General features: G+C 35.3%; 2 protein-coding genes across 11 annotated transcripts in view; one reads left to right on the forward strand and one right to left on the reverse strand.

The window, feature by feature from the left end:
* Positions 1 to 13,558, forward strand: part of Hectd1 (HECT domain E3 ubiquitin protein ligase 1) — a 91,827-nt gene that overhangs the window by 64,055 nt on the left and 14,214 nt on the right. Inside the window, exons 25-31 of one of the 10 annotated variants that reach the window (XM_013357442.3) lie at positions 1,963 to 2,799; positions 3,477 to 3,698; positions 4,527 to 4,556; positions 7,336 to 7,469; positions 10,571 to 10,693; positions 11,053 to 11,209; positions 13,233 to 13,455. In XM_013357442.3, the coding sequence (XP_013212896.1) occupies positions 1,963 to 2,799; positions 3,477 to 3,698; positions 4,527 to 4,556; positions 7,336 to 7,469; positions 10,571 to 10,693; positions 11,053 to 11,209; positions 13,233 to 13,455 (1,726 nt within the window). The remainder of the gene's footprint in view (positions 1 to 1,962; positions 2,800 to 3,476; positions 3,699 to 4,526; positions 4,557 to 7,335; positions 7,470 to 10,570; positions 10,694 to 11,052; positions 11,210 to 13,232; positions 13,456 to 13,558) is intronic. The other 9 variants (XM_013357443.3, XM_013357446.3, XM_040275211.2 and 6 more) reach the window with 9 other exon arrangements.
* Positions 1 to 13,558, reverse strand: part of Ap4s1 (adaptor related protein complex 4 subunit sigma 1) — an 81,779-nt gene that overhangs the window by 13,130 nt on the left and 55,091 nt on the right. The gene's annotated exons all lie outside the window — the stretch shown is intronic.

Here is a 13,558-nt window from a genome sequence, read left to right on the forward strand (position 1 = left end):
AGAGGCTAGTTAGGTAGATGTGAATGCAATTCATTTTTCTCTGGTTGCAGTCAGCTGAAATAACTGCATAAGAAAATATGAAAAAGAAAAAAAAATAAGAATCTTAGTTTCAGAATTTATTATTTAAGAAAGGCCTATTCTTTGCTAATCTTACAAATGTAGAGATTCAGTTTTGGTTTAAAACCTTTATTCCAAAAAGTTCTTAACTTTCAAATACTTGAGCCAACCATTTCTAATAATGACTAGTCTTTGCTCATTTTGGGCATAGGAAGAGTTGAGAGTTTCATACCTCTACATTTAGGTATAGTGTGTATCTCTCTTTATAGTTCTACTAAAAGGTTTTAGATCCCAGTTTAAACAAGCCTACTAAATGATTAACATTTTTTAGTATTTTTTCTCCCTTCTGAAGAATCTCTGTGTTGATAGGGATATCCATTTATTTCACAGATATTGACTACTTACAGTGTAAAGCCATTTTCTTGAAATTCAGATCTTCAGTGATCAAGAAAAAGTATGATTTCCTGCCTTCTAGATAAAGCTAACATGATTATAAATTTGATTAGAATTGTGAAATAATTTTTTTACCAATACAAAACTCATTTTTATTTGGGATTGGAATGTTGTTGAACCTTTCCTTTTCTCATGCTTTTCTGTATAGCAGAAGAGATAGTTAAAGTGTTGATTCTTCAGAGGTTATTTCAGTATACATAATATATTGAAGCAATTGAAATCTCATCTAAGCTACTTATGTAGATTTGGGGCAGTCAGTTTTCCTTTCAAAGAACTCATATACAGACAAACCCCACAGGTAATGCAATATACTTAAACCCCTCTGAGCTTTATCATAAATATAAATGAACCTGGTGTAAGGGTGGTTGGGCAGCTGAGTATGTCAGTGGATGTGTATCCTGGAACTTGCACTCTGTGCGTGTGGGTAAAGTACTTTTAAATTTTCTAAATGCTTGGTATACTTAAAAAGAGTAAATGTTTTTTGTGTTTTTTTTTTTTCCTGAAGTAATTGGCTTATAAAACTAAAATAAAATAGTAAAATTGTTAATTTTCTCTCTAATGGGAAATTTCTCTCCCACCACTTTTTTTTGGGTTCCCTTTGGGCTTTTATAACCTTTTTTTTTTAAAGTATTTTCCAAATACAAGTAACTATAAAATTGAATATTATGATGCTAAATAGTTCTTTATGTATTATTAGCTTTAGAGCATATAGGTTCTCATAAGAGCTAAGCTGTTTTTAAGTTTTGTTTTAAAATTTTCTGTGCTTATTCAAATTTATTAAACTTAATCATAAGAGAATCAAGTAACCACTGAACTTTGAGAACACAACCGAAATGCTAATATAATGTTTAATTTGAGCTAGTAACCTAAAATTTCTATAAGTGATCTATGAATATTTTATTTTAGAGGGTTTAGCCCTCTTTTTAATAGTAGGGTGGCACTTTTTTAAGAAAGAAATTTGACCATGTAATCATATCTAACAATTTAAAACCTTTTTATTTATTTGCTGAAGTTGCGGTACTTAACCATTTGCATCAGTCTTTTAAAATTTTTAAAATTCCTCCATTTGATATATAACACAAAAGATGTAAACACGACCACTAACATTATTTTTAAAAAATCACTAGTCTTCAACAGTTCAAAAATAAAAGAGCTTCAAAAGGTTTCCCAGAAATCTTTTGTACAGTACATATTTCTTTTCCTTAATATAATTTTATTATTAGAGTTTAATAATTCAGACCTTCAAATAGCTAGATTAATCATGTATAGTCAAAAAATATTTCAGTTGATTCAAGTCCAAAAATTTACATTTTAGTTGGCAGACCTTAAGTGATTGTAGAAATTCAGGAAAGTACAGCACTGATGAAAAGCTGATCCCATGTTGTGGAGCTACTATCTGACACGCTCCTGTCTACTTTCTGCTGGGTCTCACAAACTCCTGTCCCTTTCCAGGCTGGATTGATGTCACCTGGGATGCTGGTGGCTCAAACTCTTACCGTATGGGCGCAGAAGGAAAATTTGACCTCAAGCTTGCACCAGGGTACGACCCTGATACAGTGGCATCACCCAAACCTGTTTCATCCACTGTTTCAGGCACAACGCAATCATGGAGCAGCTTGGTGAAAAACAACTGTCCAGACAAGACATCTGCTGCTGCAGGCTCCTCAAGTAGAAAAGGAAGCAGCAGTTCTGTGTGTAGCGTGGCCAGTAGCAGCGACATCAGCTTGGGTTCGACCAAAACGGAACGGAGATCAGAAATTGTAATGGAACACAGTATAGTTTCAGGAGCTGATGTACATGAACCAATTGTTGTTCTTTCATCTGCTGAAAACGTCCCTCAAACAGAAGTAGGGTCATCTTCCAGTGCAAGCACCAGCACCTTAACAGCGGAAACGGGAAGTGAAAATGCTGAAAGGAAGTTAGGCCCTGATAGTTCTGTTCGTACTCCTGGGGAGTCTAGTGCAATATCCATGGGAATTGTTAGTGTTAGCTCTCCTGATGTTAGTTCTGTATCTGAATTAACTAATAAAGAAGCAGCTTCACAGCGACCCCTTAGCTCTTCAGCAAGTAACAGACTGTCAGTGAGTTCTTTGTTGGCTGCTGGGGCCCCTATGAGCTCTAGTGCAAGTGTACCTAACCTGTCCTCAAGAGAAACATCTAGCTTGGAAAGTTTTGTAAGGAGAGTGGCAAACATAGCACGGACTAATGCCACGAACAACATGAACCTAAGCCGAAGCAGCAGTGATAACAACACTAATACTTTGGGGAGGAATGTGATGAGCACAGCAAGTAAGTGAGCTTTTCCTTATGGAACCCCATGCTTTTTCCACTGGAGGGATATAAAATAGGTCTCATATATTCATGTGTAGTGGCTGCAGTCTTTAACAAGATCATTAACCACATTGGAGATGACATCAGTTTTAACACTTCAGGAATATGAGGTTAAGTTTTATAGAATTACAGTATTTTAAGACTTGAGCTCAGGTATGATAAAGAATCTTTTATTCTAAAAGGATAAAACAATAACACATTTTTCACTCCTTTGTGATAATTGGTTTAGCAAAGTTGCATGAAGAAATAAACAATGATTAAATATTATAGTCCATTGAAACCAAAGCTTTGCCCTGGTATAGCTTTTTCTTAGTCCCTGAATTAATTTTAGCTTCTTAAAGTTGTTTAATTTAAGAGACTAATGGGTCAGACTTATTCCCTTGAAAAATAAATTGGGAATTATTTTCATTGCTAGTTTCATTTTTTTAAAAATCTAGGCTTTATTTTTTAAAAATAACAGTACTATAAAAACAAGAATTTTTAGTTGGATTTCAGTTGGGTTCCCAAAGTTGCTGCTTTTCAGCCTTTTATTATTAGTTTGTTTCATGAACTCTAAAAAAATGTAAATCTTGTTATTTTTCAAGGTTCCTACAGTTCTGCCTATTTATACTGATTTGCTTTATTTTTATGTTTAGCTTCTCCTCTTATGGGTGCTCAGAGTTTTCCCAATTTGACCACACCTGGTACTACATCCACAGTGACTATGTCAACATCCAGTGTTACTAGCAGCAGCAATGTAGCTACAGCGACAACAGTTTTATCAGTTGGTCAGTCATTAAGTAATACTTTAACCACCAGCCTCACATCAACTTCCAGTGAGAGTGATACAGGTCAGGAAGCAGAATATTCCTTATATGGTAAGTTATAGTTTAAAGTAAAATTATTTAGAAATTTATGTAATGATGCTTTTATTACATTTATCTTATTGGATATTTTTAACTTTTAGTTTAAAAAGAATTATTCCTTTTTATAAATATGGGATCTTTATGTAAGATGGAGAGACTATTAAAAAATTAATGATTTTAAAGAAAGTACACTCTAGGAACTTAGATGTGTTATCCTTTTTTACTTTTGTGTTTAATGAAGAACTGTAGTAAACAAAGATTTGTACCTTTATCAATAAAAGAAGCAGTATAATATATTAATAAGCTTTGCAAAGTGATATTCCTTGATATTACCATAATCTTCTGGAAATAATTCCCTAATTGGGTAACATTTGAATTTTGTTAGTTAATTAAATTTTGCTTAGAAAATGTTAAGAGTTATATCATCATGTCTTCTATGCTGTAGTCAGAAATGCAGTTATTTGATTCAATTGAAATGTGTATTTTATTAGAAAAGTGATACTTTCTAGAAAATGTAGAAGAAAATTAAAACCATCTAGTCCTCACATTTTAAATCTGATTTGGGGCATGTCATATGTATGTTTTGTTTTTAGTAAAAAGAGATTGTATCTTTTTAGCCAGCTCTTTTAATTTAGTACCATTTGAAAATATTTTCACATTGTTGAATGGGTTTCTACAAGATTTGAAATGATTGTATTTGTATGTTTCTTTAGGATAAATTCCTAAAAGAGTAACTACTAAATTGTCTTCCAAAAAACTTGCATTCCCATGATTGTTTGAGTACCCTTTACACACATCCTTGATCATATCACCTATTCTTTTTTTTTTTTCCTTTTTCAGTGCTAGGAACCCAGGCCTCACACATGCTAGGTGAGCACCCTAACACTGAGCTACGGCCCCCCAGCCCTCTTCTTTATTTAACAATTGTTTTTTGTAATTTCAAAGACAAAATTTATATGAAAATATATTTTAAGTACTATTTAACCTCCTTTCAATAGGCTCTCTCTCTCTCTCTCTCTCTTTCTTTCTTTCTTTCTTTCTTTCTTTCTTTCTTTCTTTCTTTCTTTCTTTGGGACTTGAAACTGGGACCTAGAACTCTACCACTGAGCTATAATCTGAGCCTTTTTTTTATTTAGAGACAGAATCTTGCTAAGTTGCCCATGCTGGCCTTAAACTTGTGATCCTTCTGCCTCAGCCTCCTGAAGAGCTAGGATTATAGTTGTGTATTACACTATACCATGCCCCGTGATTCCCCCCCCCCCCCCCGAGTCTCTGGCCTCTTATCCAAAGTAAAAAAATTTGATTTGATGTTTTACGTGTTTTTGGAAAGTGGAATTTCTGTTTCTACTTTGCCTGTTAAGTGTATTTTCAAAAATGATGATGATTATTACACCAGTCTTAAAATTTATTGTTATTTTCAAATTTATTTTTTCTCAGAGGGGCCCTCTTCCCCTTCCTACTCATTTGTTAATATGTTAACTTCAGGCTTTAGTTACTAGTCATGTGAAGTTTAAGAAAACTAGATATGCTAGTGAGGAAAAGTAGTTAAAAGTTAGGACTACTAGTCAGTTTTAAAAATTATTTTTAGGTTCTGAAAATTTCTTTTTCTTCTTTCCTAAAACTTTATGACTCTTTTAAGTCTGCTAATATAAAGGATCAGAATAACATCAGTTCTTCTAATATCTATGTGTGCAATGTAACTTTTATTGTGACATTTTGGAAACTATGATTTGACTGTTGTATGAAAAAAGGGAAAATGAGAAAAATTGACTTGAGTAAATTGTAACGTATCAGAGACAAATTTCAGTATATAAAGTTGTGTGTTCCATAAGTGATAAACCAAAAATAGAATTGGTTTATTTTCTGTACCACGATATCCTGTTCATGAGAATTGCTATGTAAATTATAAGATGGCCCTTCTTATATCTTAGGGGTTATATATATTATCAAATTTAAGATGCCGTTAATTATAAGACACCATTTTTTATATTACTAAAGCTAAAAATGTTGCCCACTTAAAATGCTATGTCTTGTCAGCAATTGTAATACATATTCTGATTTCAGAATATTAAATGTTAGAAAATGTGATCTTAAAAATTCATTTAGTATCAGGTCTCTTCCTTTGACTGGTCATCCAAAAAATGGCATTAAATATATAGTCCTCTAATTATTGGACTAAAAACATATTTGGTTCAAAGGTGTGTAGATGCAAGTTTCTTATAAATAACCTTCTGGAAGTTCTTTAAGAATATAGAGTACCTCTTATGTTCAGTTCTGATATTATTTTAGGGGTTTTTAGTCCCTTCCAGATCCAGTAAAAACTTCCTTTTTAACCTCATTAGTTCTCTTTTCATTTTCAATTCTTCTTTTTTTTTTCTTTTGTACCAGGGATTGAACTCGGGGGCACTCGACCACTGAGCCACATCCCCAGCCCTAGTTTTTGTATTTTATTAGAGACAGGGTTTCACTGAGTTGCTTAGTGTCTTGGTTTTGCTGATGCTGGCTTTGAACTCATGATCCTCCTGCCTCAGCCTCCTAAGCTGCTAGGATTACTGGTGTACGCTGCCACGCCTGGCTTCTTACTGATCTTTGACCTTTAATATTTCCTTGCAAATCTATGCCATTGAGCATCCTTTTTTCAGGGGGAGGGGTACCAGGGATTGAACTCAGGGGCACTTGACCACTGAGCCACATGCCCGACCCTATTTTGTATTTTATTTAGAGACAGGGTCTCACTGAGTTGCTTAGCACCTCATTGTTGCTGAGGCTGGCTTTGAACTCTTAAGATCCTCCTGCCTCAGCCTCCTGAGTGCCTGGGATTAAGGGTGGGTGCCACCATGCCTGGCTTGTTTTCAGTTCTTAAGAACAACTTGTTAGTATTCTTGTTTATGTGGGACAATGTAAATTTGTCCCAAATCTTCACTGGGGGAGAGATCCTAAGAAGGAAGGAGATAAAAGAAATTCAAGATTATTGAACTTCCTATGTGGTAGATAATTGAAAGATGCTATGTATATTATTTCATAGCAAATGTTCATTATTCTTAAGTAGTTATTATTAAGTAACATGCCAGGTCTAAAGCCAGGATTCACTCATTGGCTTCTGTTTCCTTCATAAGATCTTTTATAGCTTATATTTATATATTTATTTTTTACTTGTTAAATGCCCTTGTCTCCTACAGGCTAATAGAGACTGAGACCATGTCTGTTTTGTATATATATATATATGCACCTAGTGCCTAACTCTGTTCTTGGCACATAGCATATGCCCAATAGATATTTGCAGGTAGAATGAATTAGTCCAAAGTGTTTCTTTCCACCATATTGTGGAATATGGTATATTCCTGCAATATTTAGAGAATGATAGGGTTGTCTTTGTTAAAAACAGCCTTCATGGTTGCCCTTTTATATAATGATTTTGTAGATGCAAATATAGTTTATAGTCATCTGTTATCCTATGTTGTTTTCTGCCAGGCTTTTGACTATTTCCCATTATTAATCATGTATGTGTGGTGGTGGAAGATGGGTGGTATCATTCAATGGTCTTTATAAACTTGAACCTTTTTACCTCTGTTTTGTATGGTCTAAAATGCATTTACCTTGCTATTCTTGTTAATTGTGTTGACAGTAGGTTTTTGGTTTTGTTTTCTAGATTTTCTTGATAGCTGCCGTGCCAGTACTCTGTTAGCTGAGCTAGATGATGATGAGGATTTGCCTGAGCCTGATGAGGAAGATGATGAGAATGAAGATGACAATCAAGAGGATCAAGAATACGAGGAGGTTATGGTAGAGAAAAAGTCCCCCTTTCTTTTCACTGATAGGATTTTAAAATTATTTATTCTAATTTGTTATATATGATGCATAATGCAATTCATTTCATATTACACATATAGAGCACAATTTCTCATGTCACTGATTGTACACAAAATATTTTCACACCATTTGTGTCTCCATTCGTATACTTAGGGTAATGATGTCTAACTCATTCCACCATCATTCCTACCTTCTTTGCCCCTCTATTCCCCCCCTCCCCTTTGCTGTATCTAAAGTTTCTCCATTCCTCCCATGCTCCCCCACCCCCATCGCCATTATGAATCAGCATCCTCACATCAAAGAAAATGTTCGGCCTTTGGTTTTTTGGGATTGGCTTGCTTCATTTAGCATTATATTCTCCAACTCTATCCATTTACCTGCAAGTCCCATGATTTTATTCTCTTTTGATGCTAAGCAATGTTCCACTGTGTATATATATCAAAGTTTCCCTTTCCATTCATCTACTGAAGGGCATCTGGGTTGGTTCCACAGTTTAGCTATTGTGAATTGTGCTGCTATAAACATTGATAATGGCTGTGTCCCTGTAGTATGCTGTTTTTAAGTCCTTTGGGTATAAACCAAGGAGTGGGATAGTTGTTTCAAATGGTAGTTCCATTCCCAATTTTCCAAGGAATCTCCATACTGCTTTCCACATTGGCTATACCACATTGCAGTCCCACCAGCAATATATGAGTATACCTTTTTCCCCACATCCTCGCCAACATTTATTGTTGTTTGTATTCTTGATAGCTGCCATTCTGACTGGAGTGAAATAAAATCTTAGAGTAGTTTTGATATGCATTTCTCTAATTGCTAGAGATGTTGAACATTTTTTCATGTTTGTTGATTGATCGTATATCCTCTTCTGAGAAGTGTCTGTTCAGATTCTTGGGCCATTTGTTGATTGGGTTATTGGTTAAGATAGGATGTTAATAATTGAAGAGAGGAAAAACTAAGTCATAATTAAACTTTGCAGGAAGGAAATATGGCATCGGTTTGAAAAAAGTGGTTAAGAAAAAAACTTTTTTAGCTGCATGTGGTGGCAACCTGTGTAATCCCAGCGACTCAGGAGGCTGAGACAGGAGAATCATGAGTTCAAAGCCAGTCTCAGCAACTTAGCAAGGCACTAAGCAATTCACTGAGACCCTGTCTCTAAATAAAATACGAGATAGAGCTTTTTTAGTTTTCAGTGGACCTTTTTTTATTTATTGATACATGGTGCTGAGAATCGATCGAACCCAGTGCCTCACACATGCTAGGCAAGCACTCTGCCACTGAGCCACAACCCCAGCCCTAAAGTTGGGTTTTAAAAATCTTGGCTTTGATGAATCTCTTTGTATTGGAAAACAACTAAAATTTCATACACCATTTTTTTTTTTTTAAAACAGGTTCAAAGGTTTGTGAACTTAGGGGCAATTGCACTACCAGGGGTGCCTAACCACTGCGCTATATTCTCAGGGCAGCCCCCTCCTCACTTTTTGTGCTAGGGATTAAATCCACAGCCTGTAGTATGCCAAGTACACACTCTACCAGTTACCTCCGAGATGGATATTATTACCAGCCCTTTGAATTTTTTGAGACAAGGTCTCATTAAGTTACTTAGGATCTCATTAAATTGCCTAGCATGGCCTCAAACCTGTAAGCTTCCTAAGTCACTGGGATGATAGACATAAGCCACTATGCCTAGCTGACCACAACTCTTAAACTCTTAAAGATTTTTTTTTTTTTTAGTTTCTACTGTTTTACAAGGATATCCATGTATTTTCTTAACAGTCATAACATGAAGGAATGAGGCAGAGGCATAAAACCATAATTTGCTCATATTATCAGAGTTAGGTAGAAAATTGGAACCCAATCTTAGCTGTATAATTCAAAACTCTTAATCAAAACTCTTAATTGTTTTATAATTTAAAGTCATGCTTTTGAAGTCTTTTATTGTATTTTCCTATTTAAAAAAAATTTTTTTAAACTTGTTGATTGACCTTTATTTATTTACTTATATGTGGTGCTGAGAATTGAACCCAGTAACTCACACATGCTAGGCAAGCACTCTACCACTGAGCTACAACCCCAACCCCAACAAAATACCTTTATTTTTTATGTGGTGCTGAGGATTGAACCCAGGGCCTCACACATGCTAGGTGAGCGCTCTACCACTGAGTCACAACAACAGTCCTATATATTATGAATTTCTTTTTCTTTTCTTTTTTTTTTAATATTTATTTTTTAGTTGTAGTTGGACACACACCTTTATCTCACTCGTTTATTTTTGTATGTGGTGCTGAGTATCGAACCCAGCGTCTCGCACGTGTGAGGTGAGCATTCTACCGCTGAACACAACCCCAGCCCACGAATTTATTTTTCTAAAATGTTAAATATTTTAAAAAGTTGAATTTTCTTGTGTGGTGAAGAAATCCTCAAAATGCTTTCTTAGTATACATTGCTTAGAAAACACATTAATGCTGGGTGTGGCAGCCTATGCCTATAATCCCAGCAGCTTGGGAGGCTGAGGCAGGAGGATTGCAAGTTTGAGGCCAGCCTCACCAATTTATTGAGGATCTAAGTTACTTAGTGAGACCCTGTCTCAAAATAAAAAACAAGGACTGGTGATGTGGCTCGGTGGTAAAACACCCTAGGGTTCAATCCCTATTCCCCCAAAACCAACAAGAAAAAGAGAAGAAAGCATGTTAGCATATTTCTTTACAAAGGAGTATAGTATAAAATACTTCATGAATTTAAAACATTGAATTTATAACTTCTGGAGATGACTAATAAAGAATATGGGATGATGATTATGTGAAAGGTTTTTTTTTTTAATTAGTATTTTTTAGTTGTTGTTGTACAACTTTATTTTATTTTTTATTTATTTATATGTGGTGCTGAAGATTGAACCCAGCGCCTTACACATGCTAGGCAAGTGCTCTGCCACTGAGCCACAACCCCAGTGCCATGTGAAAGTTTTTTTAGTGACACTTTTGTTAATATGGATTGATAGTTTCAGGAAGGGCCAAATGGTGGACACGTGTATTGGTCAAATAATTAGACTTGTGTCTCTTGGCATTTTTTAACTTCAGATTCTAAGACGTCCATCCCTGCAACGTAGAGCTGGTTCCCGCTCTGATGTAACACACCATGCTGTTACCTCGCAGCTACCACAGGTCCCTGCCGGAGCAGGGAGCCGACCTATTGGGGAGCAGGTAATATTGTCATGCTTATCTTAATAATTTTTATACACAGAAAAACACCAAGCAAAACATCTACAGTAATATGTGGGTGGATTTGAGGTGGAGAGGAGGCAGCTATGAGAGTTGCAAAATGATCTCCTACTGTGTGGCTTCCAAATTACAAGTAGATTCTGATTTCTCTGGCAATTATGAGTTTCATACTTAAAACCTCTTTATCATTCTGTGCCTAATTGATATGGTAAAGTAAGGAAGTAAAATAGCTGTAAAGAACTGCTTAATATTTATTTTATATTGTAGATAGTATATTACTTATGGAAAAATAACAATTCATCTTGTAATGTTGAACTGTATGTGGGATTTTGTTTTAATAGGAAGAAGAAGAGTATGAGACTAAAGGAGGACGCCGGAGAACATGGGATGATGATTATGTGCTAAAGCGGCAGTTTTCTGCTTTGGTTCCTGCTTTTGATCCTAGACCAGGTCGTACGAACGTCCAGCAGACAACAGACCTAGAAATTCCACCCCCAGGTATAGTTTGTCTTGGTTTAGTCATTTAATTTAACAGATATCTACAGTTGGAAAAGTAAGATTTCTTTCTTTTTTTTTTAAAGCTATGTTTTTTCCCTCCCTAATAAACAAGGCAGATACGTTTTTTATATATATTTATTTTTTAAGTTTTAGGTGGACACAGTATCTTTATTTTGCATTTATGTGGTGCTGAGAATTGAACGAATTGAACCCAGTGCCTCGTGCACGTGCATGCTAGGCGAGCGCTCTATCACTGAGCCACAACCCCAGCCCCAGTAAAGTTATTTATAACCTGCTTATATATGCTTCTTTTGGAAAAGTTTTTAATCAGTCCTTGAAAAGGCAGATGTTTTAGAGGAATAAATTATAATTTTGGAGTGGTATTGGTACTGCTGAGATTGAATCTAGGGCCTTGTGTGTTTTAGGCATGCATTCAAATGCTGAACTGCACACTCAACCCACAAGTTATTTAAAAATTTTTTAAAACTCCATGTGTTTTGTATTTGTACAGTCTTTAAAGCAAGGCATTATTTAAAAGTGGGACATTTTTGGTGCCTGCCTGTAAATCTCAGCAATTTAGGAGCCTGAGGCAGGAGGATTATGAGTTCAAAGTCAGCCTCAGCAAAAGTGAGGTGCTACATGACTCAGTGAGACCCTGTCTCTAAATAAAATACAAAATGGGTGGTGGGGATGTAGCTCAGTGGTTGAGTGCTCTTGAGTTCAGTCCCCAGCACCAAACCAAACCAAAACTCCCCAAAAAAACCCTTCCCTTAATAATATTAATCTAGGCCAAGCTGCTGCAAACCTCAGAATGACTTTAAAAGTATTTATATTGTCAAAAATTGCCTTAAAAAATTAGCTAAAATGGTCAGCTTCATGTTACATATATTAAAAAAAAAATTGCCTTAAGACTATCATGATACTAAGAAAAGTTTCATGAGCTATTAAAAAGAAGAAAGTTCAACAACAAATATATTTATCAACCTAATTATATGTGTGTGTGTGTGTTTACCTCACAATTTACATATAGTGTAAGTAAAAGTTTGGAAGGTAGGTTACTGGGCATGGTAAAACACACTTATAATCCCAGAGGCTTGGGAGGCTGAGGCAGGAGGATCAGAGTTTCTAAGCCAGACTTAGCAATTTATTGAGGCTGTAAGCAACCTAGTGAGACCCTGTCTCAAAAAGTAAAATTGGGGTCTGGGATTGTTGCTCAGTGGTAGAGTACACATCTAGCATGGGTGAGGCACTGGGTTTAATCCTCAGCACCACATAAAAATAAATAAAAATAAAGGCATTGTGTCCACCTACAATTTAAAAAATAAAATAAAATTGGCTGGGGATGTTGCTTAGTGCTTAAGCACCCTTGGGTTCAATCCCTTGTACCACAAAGAAAAAGGTTTGATAAAGATAAAAAATTATCCATAATTTTATATTCAGATACATCTGAATATAAAATTATGGATAATTTTACTTTTCTCATTTGTAAAATTAGAATGTTTTATAAGTATTCATTCAGTTATTCATATATGTGTTTCCAAATAAAAATAAGATCCATACTATATGTATCTATCCTTCCAATTATATTCTTTTTTGAGGGGGCAGGGGGGATAATTGAACCCAGAGGTGCTTAACCACTGAGCCACACCCCCAGCCCTTTTTTGTATTTTATTTAGAGACAGAGTCTTGCTGAGTTGCTTAGGTTGCTGAGGAGGCTGGCTTTAAACTCCTGATCCTTCTGGTTATGAGGAGTGGGTTCTTAATATACTTAAAGTGTCACTTCGCTTCTTGAGCTGCTAGGATTATAGGCACCCGGCTATCTTATTATATTCTTAACTCAGCCTTTAACTTTTAATTGTTTCCATTAAAAAAGAAAGTTGAAGTCAGGAGAGTCTTAAGTAGCTAACGCTAATATATGGAAGAAGGATTTGAATTTCATGTACACTTGTCTTACAGTGCAGTGTTTTTCCTGGACTGCTTATTTTCGTATGATTGTTTTTTACATGTTTTCTAAACATTTTAGGAACACCTCATTCAGAGCTCTTGGAAGAAGTTGAATGTACTCCATCTCCTCGATTAGCCCTCACTTTGAAAGTAACAGGTCTTGGAACAACTCGTGAAGTTGAATTACCACTCACCAATTTCAGATCAACCATATTTTACTATGTACAAAAATTACTTCAGTTGTCCTGTAATGGCAATGTGAAATCAGATAAACTTAGGCGTATTTGGGAGCCAACATACACGTAAGAGATTTTAACTTAATGTTTAAAAAGACATGTTTATAGCAAATGAGCCAAGAAGCATTGTTTTTCTATATTTTTGGATTGTAGGAACAGATGATTTGTT

This window comes from Ictidomys tridecemlineatus, chromosome 5 (genome assembly GCF_052094955.1).
Source record: "Ictidomys tridecemlineatus isolate mIctTri1 chromosome 5, mIctTri1.hap1, whole genome shotgun sequence".
Taxonomy (NCBI): Eukaryota; Metazoa; Chordata; class Mammalia; order Rodentia; family Sciuridae; genus Ictidomys; species Ictidomys tridecemlineatus.